Source organism: Bos mutus, chromosome 17, assembly GCF_027580195.1.
Source record: "Bos mutus isolate GX-2022 chromosome 17, NWIPB_WYAK_1.1, whole genome shotgun sequence".
Classification (NCBI taxonomy): domain Eukaryota; kingdom Metazoa; phylum Chordata; class Mammalia; order Artiodactyla; family Bovidae; genus Bos; species Bos mutus.
In genome coordinates this window covers 64,987,887-65,015,624 of record NC_091633.1, presented here as the reverse complement: position 1 = coordinate 65,015,624, position 27,738 = coordinate 64,987,887, and the positions used below count along the sequence as shown (strand labels likewise).

At 35.9% G+C, this 27,738-nt stretch overlaps 1 protein-coding gene across 4 annotated transcripts in view; it reads left to right on the top strand.

The window, feature by feature from the left end:
- Positions 1-27,738, top strand: part of LRBA (LPS responsive beige-like anchor protein) — a 759,310-nt gene that overhangs the window by 570,605 nt on the left and 160,967 nt on the right. For all 4 annotated transcript variants that reach the window (XM_070386647.1, XM_070386648.1, XM_070386644.1 and 1 more), the window contains exons 45-47: positions 5,734-5,874; positions 6,905-7,024; positions 23,401-23,553. In XM_070386647.1, coding sequence (XP_070242748.1) covers positions 5,734-5,874; positions 6,905-7,024; positions 23,401-23,553 — 414 coding nt within the window. The remainder of the gene's footprint in view (positions 1-5,733; positions 5,875-6,904; positions 7,025-23,400; positions 23,554-27,738) is intronic.

The following is a 27,738-nucleotide window of genomic DNA, read 5'->3' as shown; positions in this document are numbered from 1 at the left end:
TTCATTAATCCACATAACTCAAATTATTCTAGGATGCAATAGTCAGTCTAGTTAGAATTGGCTCTGAATCTTGCCTCAGCTATTGATAGTCATTTAACTTCTTCCCAAACTTGTTATTTTCATCTGTAAATTGGGATTGCTAATGGTTTTGTATATTAAGGCGTTTTTATAAATATAGCAAGATAATATATCTAAGACTCTTAGATTCTTCACTTATATCCAATAAACAGTTGCATTGTCATCAGAATAGCCCCTTTAATCTGTTTATCAGAGTTATTTTGTATAATCTCAAAACAAATCATTATTCTCTAACCAGGAATGACCATCTTTTATGATGTCACATTTCCTAATAGTCCATCCTCTTTCATCCTCTTGAATTTGAATTATTTTTGTTTAATTTGTTCATGAATATCGATTACCTTATACATAATTAACATTTTTTATTTAACCTGACATTTCTCTAACATATTAGATTCATATGATATTGAGTTCAACCATTTTGTTATCTTTTCCTTATACATAATTAACAATTTTTTTAATTTAACCTGACATGTCTATGAAATGTTGGATTCGTATGATATTGAGCTCAACCATTTTGTTATCTTTTCCTGCTGTCACTTTGTAATTGCTCTTTTTCGGTATCTACAGGCCTATCCTACTTCCACAATAAATTAATGCATAACCTCTTGCTTATGTTGCCACTAAACAGTGGCAAAGTCATGTCTGACTCTTTACGACCCTATGGACTAGCCTGCCAGGCTCCTCTGTCCTTTGGATTCTCCAGGCAAGAATTTTGGAGTGGGTTGCCTTGCCCTCCTCCAGGGGATCTTCCCGATGCAGGGATCTTACCTGCCTTTTTTACATCTCCTGTATTCACAGGCAGGTTGTTTACCATTAGTGCCACCTGGGAAGCCTTGTATCTCATAGATTTCTGTTAATTTTGAGCTAGGTTATTCAAGGTACTTATTTTCTTCATTATTAAAATAGGGATGCCTAGCAGAAGGCAATGGCACCCCACTCCAGTACTCTTGCCTGGAAAATCCCATGGACAGAGGAGCCTGGTGGGCTGCAGTCCGTGGGGTCGCTAAGAGTCGGACACAACTGAGCGACTTCACTTTCACTTTTCACTTCATGCATTGGAGAAGGAAATGGCAACCCACTCCAGTGTTCTTGCCTGGAGAATCCCAGGGTCAAGGGAGCCTTGTGGGCTGCCGTCTCTGGGGTTGCACAGAGTTGGACATGACTAAAGCGACTTAACAGCAGCGGCTCACATTTATTGTGAGAATGCACAATAATGTTTTATAAAATACAAAATGTAGCCTGGGGATTATTAATTAGATAACTTCAGGTGCGATTTCCTAAAAATTTTAAAAAGAAAGCAAAATTTTAGAGTGTATGAACATTAGTCTTTTCTTTTTACAACTAACTTTTACTAGTAATCAGATGAAAGAATCTGTATTGGGTGGTTGTAAGGGTCTTTGAATCTAATACTCTTTGTTTTTAATTAATGTAGTACTGCTGCTGCTGCTAAGTCGCTTCAGTCGTGTCCGACTCTGTGCGACCCAGAGACGGCAGCCACCAGGCTCCCCGGTCCCTGGGATTCTCCAGGCAAGAACACTGGAGTGGGTTGCCATTTCCTTCTCCAATGAATGAAAGTGAAAAGTGAAAGTAAAGTCCCTCAGTCGTGTCCAACTCGTAGCGATCCCATGAACTGCAGCCTATCAGACTCCTCTGTCCATGGGATTTTCCAGGCAAGAATACTGGAGTGGGGTGCCATTGCCTCCTCCGAATGTAGTACTAGATGATTGTAACTTGCTTGACATTTCATACGCTTTTCACAGTAAAATTTAGAGGCCGTTTGGATTTTGAAAGATAATTCTGTTTTATATCATGCTCTTGAAGTAGGGTAATTCAGTTTTGGAGTTTATGTGTACTATTATTAGGCTTCTGACTGATAATGCACAGTACTGGTATTCCATTAAATGATTGTGATCCTTAATTACGTTCTCTCCTAATAGACAACATTAATTTCATTAGGCTTTTTTAATGGTTTTTTTTCTTAAATATTCTTGATCAAATAAGCTGAAAATATCAATAGTTATTATTACAAATAACATGCTGTATGCAGACACTGAACTGGGTACTTTATATGCAGTAGTTTTGGATCTCTAATAATTAGCAAAATTACTTCTCAGAAACGGTAACGAAATTATTTTGCCGTAATATGCTTAAAAACCTGATTTAGAAAGTTGCTTTGCATTTATTATTCTGAAAGGTATCAGACAAGAAAAATAGAGTACTTACGAATCTACCACAGGTGTCAATTTTGCTGTTTGTGAAATTAGCGATATATGCTGTGGGCAGTGGAATTTGTTTTGTTTTGCTATTTATACTTTTTCAAGAGTTCTGGTGTTCTTTTTTCTTTCATTTGCCTTTTCCTGTTTTAATCCAAGTTATTATTTGCATTTTTTAAATGTAAATACTTAATGCTGGTATTCCTGAACCTCTAAATCGTTCCGTTTTATTTTAACCACTTTTTTATCTTGTTGTGATTAAGGTTCTGTTATTATTTTGTATACTTAAAAAATAACTCAAACAAGAACTCTGAATCAACCTAGAGTATGGGATGGAGAGGGAGATGGGAGGGAGGTTCAAAAGGAGGGTATATATGTATATCTATGGCTGATTCATGTTGAGGTTTGACAGAAAACAAAAAATTCTGTAAAGTATTCTTCAATAAAAAAAAAAAAGTAATTTAATATATATATAGTTCTATTCGTTAGCTTTCTGTAGTGTTTAAAATTATTTTTGTATCCTAGGGCTATTTATATTTACCTGGTTATGAATTTGAGTTATACCTCTCTAATCAAAACTTATTTTTTATTGATTTTTCCAAGAAGTTATGACCATTTCAAATGACCAGTATTTTTGTTCTTCCTTTAATCGATTTGCTGATTTTGAAAAATAATCTGGTCAAGCTTTTACAGTTAAATTGTACAGAGCTTTTTGTAGGCTGGTAATGCTAGGTATCTTCTAGAATTGCCCTCCATTTGTTACTCTTAATATACTGTATAAGTAAGAGGAGCCATCAGCATTTACTTGTAGTTCTTTTGCAGAGATGAGTAAACATCTTGAAATGCTGATTTAGACAGTGTTTTAAAAATGCTCTGATGCACTTTGGTGTATGACGGACTCTTTCTTAGTTAAATGTTGCACAGCATTATAACATAGTTGGATTCAGCTCATCTTTTAAAGCAGTTGTCAGAAAAATATGGGCCAGCATGGTAGAATGTATTAGCTCAATACATTGTCTCCATTTTATTATGAAGCTGCTGAGGAAGCTGTGATATACAGCACTGTCATTACAGATCTATTGTTAGGACGGTTCCACAGTCTTCTTTGCACTGCCATTAATTTATAGCAGTAAACAATATGTAGCCTTCCAACTGCAGCAAAGCAGAATCTTTTAATGAGGTGGATGTTATTACCACAATAAATCAGCGCTTTCGCGTAATGTATAATTCAATGTGTGTATTCCCACTGTAACTTCTCTGAGTAAGCTGATAGTGTATCATTGTCATTGCACAGCTCCACTGGTCTTATTTTTTTTTTTAACCTTCTTTTATTTGGGGACTTCTTTTTTATATGTTTGCAAATAAATGTGGTATGTCTTGATAGCTGTCCTGTAGCAGGCTTCAGAAACCAACTGTAACAATAACAGCCAGAATCAATACTGTGGGTTCTGCCTATATGGATCTCTGCACAGTGCCATTTTTTTTCAAATGCTAGTGAAATCAATCCTAATTGGTTTTAGCATTATATTCAAGAAACGTGATTCTATAACTATTGATTTTGGGGGTGTACTCATTTGGAGTGTAATAAAAATAGGAGCAGATAAAGTGAATACTTAATATGCTGCAGAATCATACAAACAGAGCATTGATTTTATTTTTAATTCACATAATTTGTCTTCCAGTGATTTTATTTCTTCTTTCTTTCCTTTTGCATGGCTCAGTCTTCAGGGACAACAACGAAAATACATTTAAAGGCATTCCAAATTGGTTCTGTAACAAAGATTTCTTGAGTCGGTTCCATTTTTAACTGGCATAAATTTAGTAAATCAGACTTAATTCTTTTGTACAGAAACTAATGCTTTAAAAATGCCTTTTTAAATTGGTATACTGTGATACTGATTTAAAATAATAATCACCTAAAGGTTTTTTAAATTTTGCTTGTAAAGTAAAAAAAATGGCTTAAAATAAAATGTCGATTAGAACTGTCCTATTGAAAGAGAATGAAAGGTATGAGCAATAAATTGCAGTTTTGAAAAAATAGTTAACAATTTTAGAAAGATGGCCAAAATGATCATTTAAAATGTTGCTGAAAATTACTTTTTAACATGAAAAGCAGTTTTAAAACTCATTTAACTTTGTTTCATTTTCAGTAGAATATTTCTGAATACATCTGTTTTAAAACCAGTATTTTAAATTTCAGCTTAATATTTCTCCCATAAATGATCAGACATTTTCTTTCTCATATAAATGAGGAGTTGCTAATTGATAGGTTTTTATTAAAGAAAGTAATCTTGCATATTTTTTGGTGTATTGATATTTGTATTTTACATAAAGAATAGAGATTTTCTGGAGATTGGATTATTTTATGAGAATGAACTGTTTCTTATTCTTTAAGGCCTTAAACCCCTTTGTGAATCTGGAAATCTCTTTGTATCTTCCTGAAGAAGATGTACATGTGCATGATCACACAAAATTTTGCTTTTGCCTTCTGTTTAGTGGAGTTCATGTATTCCCTGAATTACAACAGCAACAATAATGATACCAGCTAACACTTCTTAAGCTCTTATCTTACGCCAGTCAATATTCTGAGGGCTTATAGGCTATTGTTTTATTCAGACTTTACCCCAGTGCTAAAAGATTACCTTAAAAATAATAACATGCATTGAATATTGTCAGGCTTGGTTTGTCCCTCTATGTACTTACTCATTTTATTTTCTGAAACAACCTTCCTACTGGGTACCATTATTACTCCAGTAAGCGCAGACTCTTCATCACTTGGCCGTACTGCTTTGGGGACCTTGGCTGTAATGTATTGTTTTCCAGTACAAGCTCATATTCTGTCTAATATTCTATTTGTATTACATATTAAAATAATTTTTTCATACAGACATGTTTTTATCTTCTGAATTCTGGTTTTACTCATGCTAGTAGAAAATCCTAGATTTTCATTTAATCTCTTTTTTCATGCAGTCCCTTTCTTGCACTTCTCCTCACCTGCTACCTCCTCAAATTTTGTTCCATCTCCTGTCAGCATCTGTGATATGTTAATCACTTAGCTTCAAGATTCTGTTTCTGGTTGTTGCTTCTGATGAATTAAGTAGGATTTTAGAGGTGCTTTCCAAAGTATCATATAGCTAATACTCACTTCATGTAATTATCTTTGTGAAAATGCTTGTTCTGGGCTGATTAAAGATTTTTATTCAAATGAAACCAACTTACTGAGAAATGACAGGTTTCTTCTCCCTTCACTTATATGTATATATTTAATGTGCATTGAAAGTTAAATTTACGTTGCCATCCACTCTGTGACTGTAACACTGCTTTAAATGGTATGTATTTTTAATTCACTTTCATACTTGCTAATAGGATAATGTTTGAAGAGATAAATAAAGGACAATTACATTTATGTGGGTTTTTTTTTTCTCCTCTGTATTGGCAGCCAATAGGAGCTTTGAATCCAAAAAGAGCAGCATTCTTTGCAGAGCGTTACGAGTCCTGGGAAGATGATCAAGTTCCAAAGTTCCACTATGGTACTCATTACTCAACGGCAAGTTTTGTTCTTGCATGGCTGCTAAGAATAGTAAGTTCGATTTGAATAATAAACCATGGATGAGTAAATTCAATGTTGTGGAGAATATGCATTGATTAAAAATCATCAGCATCGTTTTTGAAGGGTGAAATTTTTTTCAGTGATTGAAGCTCTAATTATATAAATATCCCTGTATCCCATTTGGTCTGTATTGTACAACATGTTACTGTAGAATGGCCATAAAAATGTATCACCTGGAATTGCATGAATTTTTCCCTTAAATTTGCCTCTTCAAATGGTTGATAACTTACCAGTCTCTGAATTGCAATATATGTTATTTTCAAATGTAATCCATTAAAATAAAAACTAAGATTCCCTTAACACAGACATATATTCATATATCTTGAAAACTTCAGTTGCCCCAAGTGGAATAAGTGTGTTTATAAGTTACACCAAGACTGCTGTGTATTGATAACATATTGGTTAAGCCAGAAGTGTTTCTGTAAAATTGGAAGGTGATTCATCTACAAGAAGGTAATTTCTTTGGGAAAGCATTAGCAGCACATCATTAATTTAAGCTTGTTAGAAGGGTACAGGCAGACATAAATCCTAGAGGTAATTTATAGTGCTTAGCTAATTTCAAGCAATTATCCACTAATATGTGTTTAAGTGTTCTTTAACTATGAGGAGGCTTTTAAATCTTCCAAACATTTTTCTTTTCTTATCATAAATTAAATATTGAACCATAACAATAGGGAAATTATATATTGGACTATTTCTTTGTACTATGAAGAAAAATGCAGTCTTAGTTTATGTCGGAATGTTATTAATAAATTGTTCTTGAAAAGAAAAGGAGTCTGAAAAATATTGAAAATACCAAATTTTGGAAATACTTCTTCTGAAACAATTTGAGAACCTTAATGTAATAGTTTAGGTATAAATCTCAGTCTGTGCCTAGGACATAATACTGGCTATTGTCTATTTATCATTAATGTATTTAAATATAAAGATTTATAAAACCACGTTTTTATCCATGAGGAAACATATGGATATGGAGTTTATAAATTGCTTATTTTTTTAGGAACCCTTCACAACTTATTTCCTAAATTTACAAGGAGGGAAATTTGATCATGCAGATCGAACGTTTTCCTCAATTTCCAGAGCTTGGCGAAACAGTCAGCGTGATACATCGGATATTAAGGTACAAAACTGTTTCCTTTTACAGTTGTTATTTCCAGTGTGTTTCTTGCTGAATGAATTTCTGTCTTGCAGTACGGCCTTATTTACTAAAGATGAGCCTCAAAGGATGAGACCTTAGTTAAATGGTCCAGAACTACTGTAAACGATTTCTCTCTATCTCCTGTCTGTTTTAGTCAGTCTTAATGTCTCCTCTTTCTCTCTAATTGTGGAACAGTTGTTTTCCTTCCTTCTTAGAATCTTTTTTAAAGGAGGAATACAGTAGTATGTATGTAAGGCAGCATGCTCAGTGGAATTCCAAAATCAATGAATAAAATTAATACAATCAGAAAAATACTGTGAGAAAGATGTCAGACTCTTAACGTGTTTCATTTGGCTTCAGCAGTTTCCTGTCTCTGTTCTTAAGGTAATCGTATTTTACCTGCTGCTGGTTCTAAATGCATACCTGACTCTGCTTGGTATGGAATTGCATTTAATTATTATATACAGGAAATGAGTTCCTCTATCTATATGTATGTTCAGTACTATAAAAAGATAAAAAACTCGGCACAGTCGCTAATATAACACTTATTTTTGCTTCTAACCTCAGAAGTACTATATTTTATTTTCGTGACGTAGTGTTCTTTCTGAAAGATACTGTGTAGATGCAGTTGAGTAAAATGAGATTTGTCTATAGTTGTGAAGTTCCTTATGGTGTCACAAAGAACTGTGACTTTTATATAAATAATTACATGTATACTTATATGATAAGTAATAAGAGAAATATCTGGGTTTGAAGAAAAGTTGCATTACTTATGTTTATGTTACTATAGAGTACTTTTAAAAATTTCATTAAAATGATAATTTCATCTTACTTTTAGGTGTGTTACATTACAGTCTATAAAAATGTGTTCACATACTGTATCTTACCGTAGAGTATAACATTTGCTTATATCCAAGGTATTTTATTGAAGAAGATTCATCATATGCAGAAATAATCTTTTATATTGGAACATCTATAGGAATTTTTGATATCACAAATAATGTACTCTGAAATTATATATCATATTCCTCAAGAATCATTAACGGATAACTAGATAATTATCAATGGATAATTAGATAGCAATTAATCAGAATAGTTAACAGATTTAATAATTGTTTCTATTTCTAATCTCAAAGCTATGTCATTACTGAGCTTTTTGAGACATAATGAGAGATACAGACATATGAAAACATTGATAAGACTGACTTTCTGTTATCAAACTGAAGACTTAAGGAAAAATTTTTCTAAATTTCTAAATTTTTTTTTTAACATCTCATGACCAAATTATAACCTCATACTTAAGTTTGGTAACAGAAATGTAAACAAGAATGAAATCATAAATTTGAATTCTTTTCTACTCCATAACAGAGGTAGTGGATATTTTCAAATTTCTACTTCTCTGTAGTAGACATTCCTACTTAATGCTTTTTTGGAAAGGAGATACATGATTGATATTTGTAGTTTTATTGTCTCTATCTCCTAAATCTTGGCCTTTTTCTCTGATGTTTCTTTAATTAGTGCATGTCTGGTTCCATTTTTCCAAAAGTTTTCTTTAAAATACCTCACTTGTACTAAAAAATAAATCCACACAAAAAAGCTATAGCATTAAAAAACAAGTCCCCCCGAACCATATGAACTTTACCCTTCTCTTTCCTTATTTTTCTCCTTACTCGTGTTTCTTCACAAATAATGACTCAAATCCATTTTGCTTCTGTTTGAATGTCCCAGCAGACTTTGATAAAAACAGCCCCAATTACTAAAAAACTAGTAGAATTTCAGCTCTTGCTATTGTGCTTCTTGACTTTTAGCTCCCTAGCCTAGTTATGTAGGGCATCTAAATGAAGAAGTAGAGCACAAGGTTCAGGGAAACGTTGTGTGTGTATTTTTTAATGTGTACTATTTATTTTTTCAAGTCTTTGCTGAATTTTTTATAATATTGCTTCTGTTTTATATTGTGGTTTTTTAGCCATGGAGCATGTGGGATCTTAACTCCCCAACCAGGGATCAAACCCACACCCCCTGCTTTGGGAGGCAGACTGTTAACTGCTGGACCACCAGGGGAATCCTGGGAAAAGTTTTTTAAAAAGTAGAAGAATTAAAAATTCCAAGTGTAAAGTTGATGGGAGCCTGGTTAGAAATACTGTTTTATTTTTAACTACCATGTCCTTATGTTCAGATGCACAGGAATTTTCTTCAGGACTGCCTTGGGTGAAACCCAAGGGTGAAACTTGCTTTTCTAACCAATATGTATGTTTTCCTAATTTTCTTTTCTTTTTTCTTTTTAAACCATAAAATATTTGTGAGGTAGATAGGACATTGATAAATTACTCCATTTTCTATATTGATAACCAGGTAGTTTGAACCAGTAACTTAGTATACTTCCAAATGTAATTCTTTGTAAAGTATACAATGTATGGTTACATAGGTTATATTAATAGGCTGTTTAAAGAGCCTCCTTACAGTTGGTCCTTCTGTAATTGAAGAGGGATTTAATCTTGTCTCTTTTTATATTTTACTTTTTGATCTTGCCTCTTCATGTTACATTCTAGCACTTTATAAAACATATTAAATTATTACAATTAATGTGTAAGAATGAATATTAAGAAAGCACATTTAAATCCCTATGATGGTATAAACATTTCATTAAGATACGATGTTGTATTTCAGATGGAATCATATTAATTATAGTCTGATCTTTATTTATCTTGTCTTGTTAGAGTTTTTAGAAATACTAAGGGATATGTTAAATAGTAAAGAGAGGATAGTGAAGTATGTGAGTGGGTGGTAGGGATCACTGTATTGAGTGGATTCTAAAGTATACCTTGCTGGGTTAATATACATTCTCTAATGTTTCCATGAGGTTTTATAAAAATGAAGTATTGTGAGGTAGATGATTTATTTAAAGTTTTTCAGAAAAAAGAATAGCATGATAACATTTCTAGTACTTAACTTTTTTTGCTAAAGGGGAACTATCACTATAATATCTTAGGGTTCCTATTTCTTGCATTATGCTAATACTCAGAGAATAGTTTTACTGAAAAATAAAGGCTACTCCTAAGAAATAAAGATTCAAATACTCCTTTTTATTTCAGAGAAGAAAGAGACATTATTAGATTTTACTAAAGCAGTCTTTCACTTTTAGCATGTTTAACCATTTTTAAATTGGGGATATCTTTTGTATTTCTATGCATCATTGGTGGATCCATTTCAGATCTGACCCTCAATGATACTTTTTATTCCATTTGGATAAAAAGTTTGAAAGTGTTTATCAGTTTTCTAGGCTTACCACACTGTCCAATAGAAATGTAATGTCAATCATAATTATGATCACATATGTAATTTTAGATTTTCTTGTAGTCACATGTTAAAAAGTCAAAAGGACCATGTGAAATTGATTTTAAGAATATATTCAACCTGATACACCCAAAATATTTTTATTTCAACATGTAATCAATATAAAATTATTAATTAGATATTTTGCATTCTTTTTTTTTATACTAAGTCTTCTTTGAGATCTGGTGTGTGTTTTATATTTACAGCAGGTCTGTCCTTGGACTAACCATATTTCAAGTGTTTAATGACCACCGTTGTTAGTGGCTTCTCCATTGGGCGGTGCAAACTTAGGGCATTGTTTTGGCATCGCACTGAGAGATAGCTTTCTGCTTATAGAAGGAAGATTTCCTTCATCCTCTTTGAGCAATGATGTTTCTGATGGTGTACTCCATCGAAATATGAACTGACAGGTAGTGGCGTTAGTAGCTAGTCTTGAGGGCTGAAACAGAAAGTGCTAAAATTGGTTTGGAAAATCATCTCTGGGATAAATAATAATTTAAAATCTCCCAGCAAAAGCTTGTGTTTCAAGTCTTAAAAAAACACTTAAGCTTAGAAACTGAGGTGCAAAATAGATTACTGTCTTCAGCCTGAACCATTATGACCAGATTTTGTGGAGCAACTAAGACTCGTAAAGCTTGCATGAATTTCATAAGGCAATCGCATCTGAACATTTAGGCAGAAAGCTAAGCTTTTCTAGGTAGTTCATTGCCACTGATTTCCCTCCCTCTCTCCAGGCAGCATACTCATTTCAGGCACTTTTAGTGTCAATAGATTTAATGTAATGATTAAATACCATCTGACTTGCTGCAGTTTGAAATCCTTTTCTTCTCTCCTATAGAAATGATTGACAAATCAGGACTGGAAAGTGGAAGGAGTCATAAATGTCACTTAGGTTCATTGTTTCAGAGTGGGAACAGGAGATTAAATGGAGATTATTGGTGACACTTTTCTAGAAGCTCAGAATTTAGTATCAAAATATATCTTAAAATAACCTGTGCTAAAAGTTAATAGTAGAATAAGAAGTCTGGTGGAATCCTAAGACAGCATTTATGTTTCAAGTTTTTATTTTGAAGTTTATGCCCCGGTTGTGATACAGCACCAAATGAGACAGAGTTGCCTCCAGGAAACTTTTGCACTAAAGGGAGTGCTGACAATGAGAGCATTCCAGCAGTTCAGTGTGATACAGGCTCTGTGCTTCATGGAGACGAGATCAGAAGTGAAGAGAAGGGCGAGGAAAGAGGAAATCCACAGCCTGTGGTGAGGTGTCGGAAGTGAAGAGAAGGGTGAGGAAAGAGGAAACCCACGGCCTATGGTGAGGTGTCGGAAGTGAAGAGAAGGGCGAGGAAAGAGGAAACCCACGGCCTATGGTGAGGTGTCGGAAGTGAAGAGAAGGGCGAGGAAAGAGGAAACCCACGGCCTATGGTGAGGTGTCGGAAGTGAAGAGAAGGGCGAGGAAAGAGGAAACCCACGGCCTGTGGTGAGGTGTCGGAAGTGAAGAGAAGGGCGAGGAAAGGAAATGCACGGCCTGTGATGAGGTGCCTCATAAGCTGTGGTAGAGGTTGGACTTCATCCCGGGGGTAGCAGGGGAATGCTGGAAAGCCTCAAGCAGAAGGGCCGTGGCGGTTTGGGTGATCACTGTGATTGGTGTTTGAACATGTGTTACACCGTGAGCAGGAGTGGAAGCAGTAAGTAAGCTGTTAAAGTAATGGGGTGAGAGGCCGTGGAGGCTTAACTCAAGTCACGGCAATGTTACTAGAGAAATGTGGGTGAATTTGAGACATATTTAAAAGGTGATAACTGTTAGGATTTGATGACTGATTTTGTCTCCTAAGATGAGAGAGAAATTAAGTTTGACTTGGACATGTATGTAGAGAATTTAGTTTGGGAGTAGTTCCCTAACTGCTAAGCTCCCTACCTTCAGTCAGAAAACTTCCCATGACAGGTGAATTCAACTCCCCCAAACACATTTAGTTAAGCCAGTATTTATTGATAATTTCATCATATAAAAGTATGTATGATAGTACAGAGCGTTTAGGATTAAAAGGATAAAATACATGGTTCTTTATGTCACATATCTCCAGGTGAGAACAACAGATATACATAAAACTATGTTTTAATACAAGCTAGACAGTTATAAGTACTATAATAAGATATAAACAAAATGGAATTAATTCTTCCTGGAAGAAGTAGGCTGTAATGACTTCATAGGGTAAGTGGTATTCGAGTTGTATCTTAAAGGTTGTGAGACAGTCTTCTATCTCCAAGATTTACATGTCTCGCATGTACCTTTCTCCTGATAACCTGACTTGCTCCTCAGCATCTTGCTCTCATGTATAACACATTCAGAACCACATTCCTGATCTTCATTCCCTTAAACCTGCTCTTCTCAGCCTTCCCCTTCTTAGTAGATGGTTTCCTGGTTGTGAGTAAAAGCTAGAGTCCTTACAGTGTACGGCACTACAGTGGCTACCTGTCCCCTCCAAAACCCTGTTACACCTTGACCACTCTGTACCATTTGCCCCTTGTCCGCTCTGTTTTAGCCAAATAGGCCCTCCTAGCTGTTCCTCACAAGCTCCACCTCAGAGCATTTGCTTTTCGTTTCACCTGAAGATACCTGCAGATTCAACCTGCAGATACCCTTATGGATGAATTTCTTCAGCCATTTCAAGTCTTTGCTCAGGTATCACTTTCTTTTTTTATTATTATTATTATTTTTTTTTTACTTTACAATATTGTATTGGTTTTGCCATATATAAACATGAATTCGCCACGGGTGTACACGTGTTCCCCGTCCTGAACCCCCTCCCAACTCCCTCCCTCCAAGCCTACTCCTGTTTTGGTGGCTTTGCATGTAATGTTTTCTCTGCCACAACCATTTTCCCATTTATTTATTTAGTTTTCATTCAGGTCTCTGCTCATATGTCACCTCCTCAAAGTGGACTTGCCTGAACTCTCTCTCTAAAATAACACTGCCCAACCACCATCATTTTCTATCCCTTTATCTTGCCTTTTTTTTTTTTAAATATAATGCTTGCCACCATTTGACATGATACGTGCATTAGTTTGTTTATTTCATGTCTCCATAGCTAGAGCTCTGTGAATGTGGGGACTTTCTGTTTTGTTCACTTGGTAACCTCAGCATTTAGAACAATGCCTTGCATTTAGTTAGAAATCAATAAATATTGGTCGAATGAATGAATGAGTAGATATAAATATATCAGGAAAAGAGGTGTCAGTGAAAAAGCCTGGAATAGATAGGTCATTTGAGGAGAAAACAGAGAGTGTCTGGCCATTTCCAGCAGAAGGGCACAGCAAAATCCAATGGGTAGGTACTTCATTGGGCTCCTGACATCTCATATTTTAGGACGGGCTTATTTCTGCACAGGAGAACCAGTAGCTGAATATCATCTGCTGACCAAGAGCTGTTGATACTCCGTTCCCTACAGTTTTACAATTAACTCACACTGAGTTTTTACTCACATAGCTTTACAAAAGAAGTCTATAATGGCATCCTGCTACTGATCGTATCTTGGATATTCAATTTAAAAATCTATTTTATAGCTTTTTGTGTATCATTAGTGATGAATGCAAAACTTTGTTGTTATGAAATCAGTAAGATCAGTACAGCATATTCCATACTTTAAATAGAATGCGATTAAATCCTAGGAGTTTACTAAATAGTATTTTAAAAATAAATGGCCATCAGTAACATTATACAGAATTGGTTTTAGTTTTAATAACCCTTAAAGGTATTAAATGTGTATCTGTTCATTAGAAGTAATAATACAAAATAGAGATGATCAGAAAATAGTTTTGTGTGTGTGTGCTGTGAGATTTGTTAAACATGAGACCTTTGACTTGCCCTCCACTACTTCAGAAACCCCAGGGGCTGTGATCTGAAGATAAGTTAGGTTTTTTTTCTCCTCTATCAGCGTGTCTTCTACCATAATACATTCCACAGATGCTGTGATAGCATCAGCGTTAGAGCCATTTATAAGAAAATGTTTAGCTACAGTTAGTAGAACATAATTGCTGGATATGTGTTTCTTGAAGTATTTGTTAAGAGAAAAAGCTTAGGTTAGGATGACTTGATAGTTTTATTTTCTTCATCTATTCTTCCTATTTTCAAACAAACTTTTAAATAATTCAGAATGTTAATAATGCTAAAAGAAAGTAAAATTAAAATCTTGCCATTTCTGTACACCCTTTGCGTGTTTCTGGCACAGGTATCTCCCTCCCTCCTTCCCTTCTGCCTTCCCTCCCTCCCTCTTCTTCTTGCTGTCTGTTCATTCTGCCTCTTCCTTCTCCCTCCCTCTGTCTCCCCCTCTCTTCTTTCTTCCTTCTCTCTCCCCCTCTCCCTCTCTTTCTCTCTTCCTTCTCTCTGTTTTTCTGGCAGTCTGTCTTTCAGTCTCTCTGTGTTTCACATCCGCATTAGAGAGAGCTCAAGCTGTCTTACTTCTCTTGTAACGATGTAGAACACTCACACTCTAACTGAGCTGTATTTGTGTTCATCCTTGTTTTTGTACATAACTTATAGATTTATTAGTTTAACCAAATCTTTCTAACCCTTTTCTTTTTCATACATCAGTAAGTTAAATGATATACCTATGTACTAATATTTTTTTGGTGTTGAACTTTGTAGTCTTGTGTCTACAATGAACCATTTTTTGTTGTTCTTGTTATTCTTTGACAAAAAGTACTTGAGAAACTGAATAGTTTTCTTCTTATGCTACTTACATACTGGGCAGAAAAAAAATTTTTTTAAACACTTAGAAAATGTTCCTATCTTCCTAAATTATAAAAATGTACACAGGTCAGCTGTAGTTTGTTTTTTGAATTAGTGATCTTATATTTTTGTTCAGTGGAAAAATATAAATTGTTCATTAATATATTTTAGATACTGGTGTTAACTGTTCTTCCCCATACTTAAAGCAATATGTATGTATTTTATAACTTGCTCCAGAAAAGATTTCCGGTGGACGTTCTGTTTCCATCTTCTGGCAGTCAGTGCTTTCCTATTATTTGCATCATAATGGCCATTATCTCTCCCCAAATTACACTGTTCTGGAAGATAAGCATCTGAAACAGCAAAAGATACAGCGAAGATGTCCAGTCCAAATCTGCAGGTGAAAAAACGTGTTTGAAAGCAGGAAAGTGCTATAAAGTATTGAGAGTATTCATCATAAAATGAGGCATGTGAAGCTGTGCTGTCATTATTATTAAAAATAAATAAATCTGTTTTAAATGTGATGGCTATTTAGTAGGAACTATTTTCTCAAATACTTTTGTGGTTAAATTGCCCTTAGGATTATGTTAAATGCTTTTAAGAATGTCTGTCATCATTGAGTTACCCGTTGGCTTTAAGAATCAGACAGGCAAGTCTCTAATTTAGGATTGTTATCAGGGCACATTAATGATGATAATAATTATAGTAAGATCTTTTGTGCTTGTAGAATTCTATATTATCTCGTATTAGCCTCACAATAACCCTGTGCTTTAGAAATGGCACTTGAGCTAACTAAGGCTGCCCTGGTGGCTCAGATGGTTAAAGAATCTGCCAGCAGTGTGGGAGACACAGGTTTGATGCCTGGTTTGGGAAAATCCTCCGGAGAAGGGAATGGCAATCCACTCCAGTGTACTTGCCAAGAGAATTCCATGGACACAGGAGCCTGGTGGGCTACAGTTCATGGGGTTGCAAAGAGTCAGACACTACTGAGTGACTACACTTTCAAGGGTTAGAAAAGTTAAATTAAAACCATGTGACCAGTAAGTAGAATAGACAATATATAATCTAAAATTTTGCTTTCATATCTTTTTTTTACCATCAGTACCCCCAAAGCACTATACATTAAATTAGTTACCATGCTGTCATGCTTATATTTGACTTGTCAGGATTTCATATTGTAACAAAAAGGGAAAAAAAAAACATTTTACTTTAGTTGTGAAGTAGCATCTTTGTTCTTATTTCAGTTTTGATTTCTTTGGATTAAAAGACTAGTATTTGTCATGGTTGCCCGGGTGTTATTGAAGTGATGGTTTTAATTCAATGGATAGAATTGGTGACTATTAGAAGGCGAATTGTACAGCCTTGCTGCAGAGGCCATTCATATCAATGCGGATCGTACCTTAGTAAAGAAAACCAAACACATGTGTGGTCACAACCAATCCTTGTCATCATGCCATGAAAGCCTGGGGATTTGTGATCAAAGCAATGGGCTTATCCTTAACTGTGGTATAACCTCTGGTTGAACCTTTCAAACTTTTATTTTAAGAGATGATACACTACATTTTGACCATGTTACTTACCTCTAAGACCTATCCACCTAATTAAGTGATAGAGATTAAAATTATTGTCAGCAAGTCAAAAGAAAATGTGAATTGTAAATACCTCTGTCTTCTGTCAGTGTTGTTTACTTATCATTTTCCACTGATGTTTTAAAGAATTGCTGAACATGTGTTTTTTATCCACAGCTGAATGTTCTGTTCTGATGAATATAAAACATACTTCACTTTGTAAATGTACGTTAGAAGTATTAGAGAGACATAATCTTTGACTGTGTCACTAAATTTCATCTGTCAAAGGAGATAATTCTGAACTGTAATATTTAGTGTTATATCAAGGCATGGTTCTTAGAAAGATGCTTTTAGGATTTAGATGGAATTCTGCATGTAACTTGAATGTCATTATCATCCATAGTAAAATTTAGGCAGTATATATACTTACTTGTTTCTTTGGTTAGATGTTGGTGTACCTCAGCTGAGTTCAGCTGTTTATTTCCTATTAGGAGGATATTCAACTTTCATCAACTGATTTACTTTTGCAGCTCTCCTTATAGTGAGATTATAATATGTTTTCAGTATATATACTTACTTTTTTACTCAATTGTCTTTAATTGATGATGTCCTTTATACTATATTAGATACTTCATAATCTTTCTTCTCAGTTTTAATTTACTGGAAACGTGTCCATTTTTAAATTATCTCCTGTTCCATGTATATAGTCCTCTCTAAACCAACTGAATAGTTCTTCATTGATCGTTGAAAACAAATGATAAATATATGTTTCAATATTTGTACGTCTTCTTAAGATAGTCTGCTTGTCAGAACTGTTCTTGTCTTTCCCCTCTGCTATTTTTCTTTGATTGTAACTACCATTCTTCAACAGGTTTTTACTGAATATCTAAATGTGCCACTTACTCTGTCTAGGCTTTGGAGGTATAGCAAGACACATAAGTCCTTAATCTCCTGGAGCTGTCAATTAAAGGGAGCAATATAGTTTGATGAGTGTTATATTATGAATAGAGGAGGCAATGGCACCCCACTCCAGTACTCTTGCCTGGAAAATCCCATGGATGGAGGAACCTGGAAGGCTGCAGTCCATGGGGTCGCGGAAAGTCGGACACGACTGAGCGATTTCACTTTCACTTTTCACTTTCATGCATTGGAGAAGGAAATGGCAACCCACTCCAGTGTTCTTGCCTGGAGAATCCCAGGGACGGGGGAGCCTGGTGGGCTGCTGTCTATGGGGTCGCACAGAGTCAGACATGACTGAAGTGACTTCACATATTATGAAAGTACAGTATATTATGTTCTTCTCCCCACAACTTTCTCTGACAACCCCAACGTCTAGGCATCCTTTTTTCTTTTGAATGTCTAGAAGGCTGTTTGTGTTTATAACCAGTTTACTCCCAATTAATATATCCTTTCACTGTTTAAGAATTTACATCTGTGATCTGTAGAGGGGAAGTAACACTTACGTCTCCATATCCCAGATCCTAACACACTTCTTTGTAGAGTAAAAATGAAGTGAATTTCTTTGTGATGGTGATTGCTGTATAACACTTCATATCTATCTAATGCTTATATCAAAGAATATTAAAGAATCAAGTAACGGGAACTTTAAAAAAGTTTTACTCTGCTCATAGCGAGTTCTATCATTTTGTTTCCTAGAAATAATTGTGAGTGAATATATTGGTACCTTTTTATTATTTAAATACAGTTGACTCTTGAACAACATAGGTTTGAACTGCATGGGTCCACTTATCTCTGGATTTTTTTCAATAGTCCCTGTCCAGGATTGGTTGAATCCATGGATTCAGAACCACCCATGCAGGATACAGAGGAACTGCAGATATGAAGTGCCAGTTTTTGACTGGGTGGAGGGTTGTTGTTGTTCAGTTGCTAAGTCATGTCCTGCTCTTTGCGACCCCATGAACTGCTAAGCACGCCAGACTTCCCTGTCCTTCACTGTCTCCCTGAGTTTGCTCAGATTGGTGTATATTGAGTCAGTGATGCTATCCAACCATCTCATCCTCTGTCGCCGCCTTCTCCTCTTGTTCTCAGTCTTTCCCAGCATCAGGGTCTTTTCCAGTGAGCCGGCTTAACGTACTGGAACTTCAGCACCAGACCTTCAGTGAATATTCAGGGTTGATTTCCTTTAGGCTGGATCTCCTTGCCGTCTAAAGGACTTTCAAGAGTCTTCTCCAACACCACAGCGCAAAAGCACCAATTGTTCAGCACTCAGCCTTCTTTATTGTCCAACTCTCACATCCATACATTACTACTGGAAAAACTGTAGCTTTTACTATATGGACTTCTGTCGGCAGGGTAATGTCTCTGCTTTATAATACACTGTCTAGGTTTGTCATAGCTGTTCTTCCAAGGGGCAAGCATCTTTTAATTTTGTGGCTGCAGTCATCATCTGCATTGATTTTGGAGCCCAAGAAAATGAAATCTGACACTGTTTCCACATTTTCCCCATCTATTTGCCATGAAGTGATAGGACTGGATGCCATGATCTTCTTTTTTTGAATACTGAGTTTTAAGCCAGCTTTTTCATTCTCCTATTTCACCTTCATCATAAATCTCTCTTTAGTTTCTCTTTACTTTCTGTCATTAAAGTGGTATCATCTGCATATCTGAGGTTTTTGATGTTTCTCCCAGCTTGTGATTCATCCACCCCGGCATTTTGCATGATATACTCTGCATATAAGTTAAATGTGTTTTCCAAGGATCAACTGTATAAATTTAAGTCCGTAACCACTAACTCAAGTATATAAGAAATGTCCTCATTTGAATTCAGATCTTCATATCTGGCTGGTAGGAAATGTATTCACAGTCATTAGATGGTTAGGACAAAGGCCTCCTTTCCCAAGGCTTGAATGAGATACAGGATTATGTGGTACCTAAAAAAATTGGCTTTCACACATCTTCAGTTCATCTTTTTCACTAGTAATATATCCTCATTGTCTGGGATGTATGGTCTTTTGGAAGCTGGCAGCTCTGCTGGTTATCCTAGCTTGAGTTAAATATTTGGTGATGCCAGAAGCCCTGGTGCCAAGTGACTAGCTTACCTGAGTGCACCATCATGGAGCATGTGTGCAGGTGGGCAGATTGTTCTCTGTGTAAGGGGGCTTGACCAAAGGAAAGAAGAGAAGCCCAAATCTATCTACACTACACTCACCAAACTGAGTTCTCTTGTGACTGAATTAGCCCTGAAAGATTGCTTTTTTTCTAATTTATATAGAGGCACCATATAGACAAGCTGCAATCCTGATCACTACTTACCATCCCCTAGGTTCCAGACTAGCCTCTCTATCCCCTCCCCTTCTCCTCTGGCTGACAGAACACTGACTACCAATTTTGAGAAACCTGATTCCCTAATTCTGGGGGAAATCTCTCTTCTCCTTGATTTCTGTCTTTTAAAAGATACTCACCCTTGACACTACTTCTCCTGGGCATTTTACATAGTCTCCTGTATGCTTAGACTTTCACAAAAGACAGAAAAAAAAGGATGTTTTCAGGAGGCCTCTTCTCTGGACCCTGAAAATATTATAGAAAGGCCTGAAATTTCAAATGTCTTGAAATTGGAAGGATGTGTGGAGTGGGAGATTGAGGAGTAAAAAGTAAAGAAGCATAGCACAGAATTCCCATCCCAATAAATTTCAAGTGAAATATTAAGCCTAATTTTTATTTGACTTATATTTTTTTGTTTAATCGTTTGTTTTGTATTGGGGTATAGGCAGTTAACAAACACTGTGGTGAGAGTTTCAGGTGAACAGCGAAAGGACTTAGCCATACATGTACATGTATGCATTCCACCTCAAAGCCCCCTCCCATCCAGCCTGCTGCATAACAGTGAACAGAGTTCCATTAATTTTTAATTGATAAAGTTTACAATTTTAATTTTGAGCATCTTTATAGCATCCTTTATACAAAATGTATAGGGTATCTATCTTTAGTAGGAAATCACAAATAAAGTCTATGGTAATTATGGAAACTGATAAGTTTTTACCTCCCTCACAGCCTTATAACAGTGATACAACTGAAAGTTTAACATGGCCCAGTCATATCTTTTATTAAAAATTTCTTGTTTGTTTTATATGTAATTTTGCTCTATTTTATTTTGCGATAAATTAACTGAGTTTACATTTAGGGTAAGGGCGTCCCTGGTGGTTCAGATGGTAAAGAATCTACCTGCAAGACAGGTTCGATCCCTGGGTCGGGAACGTCCTCTGGAGAAGGAAATGGCAACCCACTCCAGTATTCTTGCTTGGAGAATTCCATGGACAGAGGAGCCTGGTGGGCTACATAATGAACTAATATGTTTAAATAAAATGGGCCAGGAAGAAAATATATTTCTGTTAATTAAATTTAGAACTTGTAAAAGAACCAATGAAGAGCATTTATGTTTTGAGCAAATATATTTTTGTCAGTTTATTTAACTAAATAAAATGAGAGATGTAGAAGATAGGAAAAAACATTAAAAAATCATAAGAACTTTGGTACTACATAAGAAGACTTAAACCTTTTATTTATAAGAAATTTGCTATGAAAGGTCATTTGTCCCCTTTCTGCTTTCTAGATAAGGTCTCAAGAAAGAGTATATTTTTTGTATATTTTTACTGTGTAATATGTATCTCTGATTTATGATGCAGGTGACTGATCGCCCAAGTAAAAACTTGGGAGAAACCTAGCATCTAGAATTCAGCCATTATAATTGTTTTGACTCCTAGGAGAATTAATACAGAGAAGCATAGTGTGTATAAAAGGCAGAAGAAGGATAACGTCCTTTGTGAGAGTTAGGGTGAGGGTAGGGGTGCACAAGTATTACAGCATACTTCAGCAAAGTGAGAGTTATGAAGCGACATATCCATATATGGTAGCAAGACGGCCATGGAATAAGTCGTATCCAACTCTTCTGTGACCCCATGGACTGTAGCCTGCCAGACTCCTATGTCCTTGCAATTTCCCAGGCAAAACACTGGAGTGGGTTGCCATTTCCTTCTCCAGGGGATCTTCCTGCGCCAGGGATCGAACACAATGTCTCCTGCCTTCACAGGCAAGTTCTTTACCACTGAGCCACCATCAAAGCCCGTGTGTGTGTGTGTGTGTGTGTGTGTATGTAATTTTTTTAAGGAGAACTAATTTTCTTATCATGGAAAAATGGAAAGTTTTTGTTTACTTTTTTAAAAAAGTGCTTAGAATATATGTTAAAAACATCTTTAAAATGTTTAGCACTGTGTATACTATGTAAGTAGAGTCTATGCTTATTTTATGACTAAGTACAGAGGCTTTAATTACATACAGTTAAATGCCAATCTAAATGTTTCTCTAATTTCCAAATTTATCATAAATCAGCTATGTAACCTTGGGCGAATTGCTTAAGTTCTTTCAGCCTTAGTTGATTCTTTAAATGGCAATGATACCTTACCTTGTAAAATTGTTGTGAAGATTAAATGTGATAAGTTGTGAAGTTTAAATGTGATGTTTATTAAGAGTTTATTTTAGTACTTGACTCATCTCATGCAGTAAATGTTATTTAGCTCAAACAAATTGAATATAGCTTTTTGTTGCATAAAATAGCACATATATGTCTTTTGTTAGACTTACACGCATCATTTTGGAGAAGAAAATCTTAAAATTTTTGTATAATCACTGTATCATTTTATTTATGATTAAAATTTTAATAGGACTCTTCCTTTAAAAATTTTTTTGTTAAGTTTAAATGTTTTTCAAGTTTAGTGATCATGTGCTTGTCAGGCATTTGGAAGACAGGGTCATTCCTATCCTGCTTAGTTAATTATTGTGATTGTAAACAAAGGATGTACGATTCAAAGTCAAGCAGCATTTCACATGGATGATGGAGGTGATAATAGCTTAATTCCTGCTGAATTTTTTTTCTTTGCTCTAGTGAATTCATACTGACCTTGTCCAAAATCTGATGACCTCCCTATTTTACTCAACCATTTGGAAAGCCAGGCTGCCATAGCTGGCCCTGAGGGGGTAGCTGAAAGACCACTGAGTCACTGACCCATGTCAAGACTGGATTTCAAGTCTGATCTGTAGGACCTCTGAAATAATTATACATGGGGCTTATTGTACTCAAAAACCTAACTGGTTGCATTTTTGTGCTTGTTAACTATCTTGTTAAAGTGTATTTTAAATGTCCTTATTTAAGTCGTATTTAATTTACTATTTCTCATGCAGGTCATTTTCTAGACTAATTATAAATTTTTATCTTTTATCAGAGTTAGTACCTTCAAACTAAACTTGAATGTTTTGAAATGTGAGCAAAATATATTATTACACCCTGGCTAACTTCATTGACTATCTTCCTGGTTCATGATGGACCAAAGCTTTTTAATGTTTATAAAGATTTTGGTTTTTTATGGCAAAAATTCTGTATACCTAAACAAAAAAATCTAGTTTAAGCTGTTGTTAATATTGTGGCATGTTAATCTCTGTTTATATGTTTTCTAACCTCAAATATTACTCAAATGTTGGTATTTTAAGGGTTTTGAGGTTATAAGGAAACATATGACCACGCAGTAAGGTGTTTTTTTTTTAATGGATGTGATCTGTCAGCCTTGATACAACTTTGTGATAGAGCTAGGATATGAAAAGAGAAAAAATTTTCATATGTTTATTTTGTTCTTCTGCATAATAAGAAATGTTTGGCTTTTTATAAATACCTTCAATTTTCTACAGATTATAATATGACTTTGTCTTTTATTTTTATATAGGAATTGATCCCTGAATTTTATTATCTCTCTGAGATGTTTGTCAACTTCAATAATTATAATCTTGGAGTAATGGATGATGGGACAGTAGTGTCTGATGTTGAACTTCCTCCTTGGGCCAAAACCTCAGAAGAATTTGTTCGCATAAACAGATTGGTAAGTTGGAATCATCTACTCTGTCTCTCATGAAACTTTTCTCAAAGTGTATTCCATGTGTTGGTATAATCATTAACCCTTACTCTTCTGAACAAAACTGTAGTTGATAGGGATAACTGAAAGTGACATGATAGTTCATAAATCTCTGTATATACTTTATAAAATCGTATTGACTTGAAAGGTATAATGGTTTATTTTATGCAGGATAGGCTACTTTTATATGAATGTGGCGATTCAAGACTATAAGTGAAAGTTACAAGTGAATTTCTTAGAGAATGCTATGCTTTTTCAAACACGAGTTTCTGGTACCATTAGAAGTACATAATTCTGTGTTCCAGGTTAGAAGGCCATTGAGCATTTTGAAATAGAAAAAGATTTTCAAATTCTAACCTATGTCTATCTTTTAAAGGAAATTTCATGTAATATTTAGAATAGGAAAACTTTAAAATTTAAAACTATGTTTACAAAACACTCTTAAGAATCCTCCAGTGGACTCTCGAATGTCCTCTGTTTTATGGGTTCTAGATTATTCTATGAAAAACTAATATGACTTTTCCTTTTTGCCCTTAACTTTCATAAATGTTGGGAATCAGGAAGCCTTATTCTGTTTTTTTAAAGTAGTATCTTTATCATGCTTCATACTAAAAATTGAATGTGAAATTCATTGTGTTTTTAATTTACATCAAAACAAAAATGTTTTCTTTGGGGGGTACCACTAAGATGGGTGGCACTGAGAGTGGGCATCAGAGGGCAGACACTGAAACCATAATCACAGAAAACTCAGCAATCTTATCACAGGGACCAGAGCCTTGGCTAACTCAGTGGAACTATGAGCCATGCCGTGCAGGGCCACCCAACACAGGTGGGTCATGGTGGAGAGTTCTGACAAAATGTGGTCCACTGGAGAAGGGAATGGCAAACTACTTGATTATTCTTGCCTTGAGAACCCCAAGAACAGTATGAAAAGGCAAAAAGATAGGACACTGAAAGAGGAACTCCCCAGGTCAGTAGGTGCCCAATATGCTACTGGAGATCAGTGGAGAAATAACTCCAGAAAGAACGAAGAGATGGAGCCAAAGCAAAAACTACACCAGTTGTGGATGTGACTGGTGATGGAATCAAGGTCCAATGCTGTAAAGAGCAATGATGCATAGGAACCTGGAATGTCAGGTCCATGAATCAAGGCAAACTGGAAGTGGTCAAACAGGAGATGGCAAGAGTGAATGTCAACATTTTAGGAATCAGCGAACTAAAATGGACTGGAATGGGTGAATTTAACTCAGATGACCATTATATATACTACTGTGGGCAAGAATCCCTTAGAAGAAATGGAGTAGCCCTCATAGTCAACGAAAGAGTCTGAAATGCAGTACTTGATGCAATCTCAAAAACGACAGAATGATCTCTGTTCATTTCCGAGGCGAACCATTCAATATCACGGTAATCCAAGTCTATGCCCCAACCAGTAACACTGAAGAAGCTGAAGTTGAACGGTTCTATGAAGACCTACAAGACCTTTTGGAACTAACACCCAAAAAAAGATGTCCTTTTCATTATAGGGGACTGGAATGCAAAAGTAGGAAGTCAAGAAACACCTGGAGTAACAGGCAAATTTGGCCTTGGAGTACAGAATGAAGCAGGGCAAAGGGTAACAGAGTTTTGTCAAGAGAACGCACTGGTCCTGGCAAACACCCACTTCCAACAACACAATAGAAGACTCTACACATGGGCATCACCAGATGGTCAATACTGAAACCAGATTGAGAATATTCTTTGCAGCCAAAGATAGAGAAGCTCTATACAGTCAGCAAAAACAAGACCAGGAGCTGACTATGGCTCAGATCAAAAATTCCTTATTGCAAAATTCAGACTTAAATGGAAGAAAGTGCAGAAAACCACTAGACCAGTCAGGTATGACCTAAATCAAATCCCTTACGATTATACACTGAAAGTGATAAATAGATTTAAGGGACTAGATCTAATAGACAGAGTGCCTGAAGAACAATGGATGGAGGTTCGTGACATTGTACAGGAGACAGGGATCAAGACCATTCCCAAGAAAAAGAAATGCAAAAAAGCAAAATGCCTGTCTGAGGAGACCTTACAAATAGCTGTGAAAAGAAGAGAAGCTGAAAGCAAAGGAAAAAGGAAAGATATTCCAATTTGAATGCAGAGTTCCAAAGAATAGCAAGGAGAGATAAGAAAGCCTTCCTCAGTGATCATTGAAAAGAAATAGAGGAAAACAATAGAATGGGAAACACTAGAGATCTCTTCAAGAAAATGGGAGATACCAAGGGAAGATTTCATGCAAAAATGGGTTCAATAAAGGACAGAAATGGTGTGGACCTAAAAGAAGCAGAAGATACTAAGAAGAGGTGGCAAGAATATTCAGAAGAACTGTACAAAAAAGATCTTCAGGACCCAGATAATCACAATGGTGTGATCACTCACCTAGAGCCAGACATCCTGGAATGTGAAGTCAAGTGGGCCTTAGAAAGCATCACTACGAACAAAGCTAGTGGAGGTGATGGAATTCCAATTGAGCTAGTTCAAATCCTAAAAGATGATGCTGTCAAAGTGCTGCACTCAATATGACAACAAATTTGGAAAACTCAGCAGTGGCCCCAGGACTGGAAAAGGTCAGTTTTTATTCCAATCCCAAAGGAAGGCAGTGCCGAAGACTGTTCAAACTATCACACAATTGCAGTCATCTCACACGCTAGTAAAGTAATGCTCAAAATTCTCCAAGCCAGGCTTCAGCAATACGTGAACCATGAACTTTCATATGTTCAACCTGGTTTTAGAAAAGGCAGAGAAACCAGAGATCACACTGCTAACATCTGTTGGGTCATCAGAAAAATGAGAGAGTTTCAGAAAAACATCTGTTTCTGCTTTATTGACTATGCCAAAGCCTTTGACTGTGTGGACCACAACAAACTATGGAAAATTCTTAAAGAGATGGGAATACCAGACCACCTGATCTGCCTCTTGAGAAGTCTGTACAGGTCAGGAAGCGACAGAACTGGATGTGGAACAACAGACTGGTTCCAAATAGGAAAAGGAGTACGTCAAGGCTGTATATTGACACCCTGCTTATTTAACTTATATGCAGAGTACATCATGAGAAATGCTGTTGTGCTGCATGAAGCACAAGCTGGAATCAAGATTGCTGGGAGAAATATCAGTAACCTCAGATATGCAGATGACACCACCCTTATGGCAGAAAGTGAAGAAGAACTAAAGAGCCTCTTGATGAAAGTGAAAGAGGAGAGTGAAAAAGTTGGCTTAAAACTCAACATTCAGAAAACGAAGATCATGGCATCTGGTCCCATCACTTCATGGCAAATAGATACGGAAATAGTTGAAACAGTGGCTGACTTTATTTTGGGGGGCTCCAAAATCACTGCAGATGGTGATTGTAGCCATGAATTTAAAAGACGCTTACTCCTTGGAAGGAAAGTAATTACCAACCTAGATAGCATATTAAAAAGCAGAGATATTACTTTGCCAACAAAGGTCCATCTAGTCAAAGGTATGGTTTTTCCAGTAGTCTTGTATGGATGTGAGAGTTGGACTATAAAGAAAGCTGAGTGCTGAAGAATTTTGCTTTTGAACTGTGGTGTTGGAGAAGACTCTTGAGAGTCCCTTGGACTGCAAGGAGGTCCAACCAGTCCATCCTAAAGGAGATCAGTCCTGATTGTTCATTGGAAAGACTGATGTCTAAGCTGAAACTCCAATGCTTTGGGCACCTGATGTGAAGAGCTGACTCATTTGAAAAGCCCGTGATGCTGGGAGGGATTGGGAGCAGGAGGAGAAGGGGACGACAGAGGATGAGATGGTATCACCACTCAATGGACATGGGTTTGTGTGAACTGTGGGAGTTGGTTGGTGATGGACAGGGAAGCCTGGCGTGCTGTGGTCCATGGGGTTGCAAAGAGTCGGACACGACTGAGCAACTAAACTGAACCAAAAACAAAATTATTTCATTTTTGTTTTCTTGATGCCTTTTCTTACTTTATCTACCAACAATTATATTTTAATCCTGTACTGTAAATCCTATTTGTAATCTTGCTTTTATTGATATTTCACATTTTATGTATACTGGAAGCAATTTGAAGGAGTGGAGGAACATAGGCTTTGACATTAGACTTTTTTTCCTAATCCTGGATCACATTGCTGGTTATG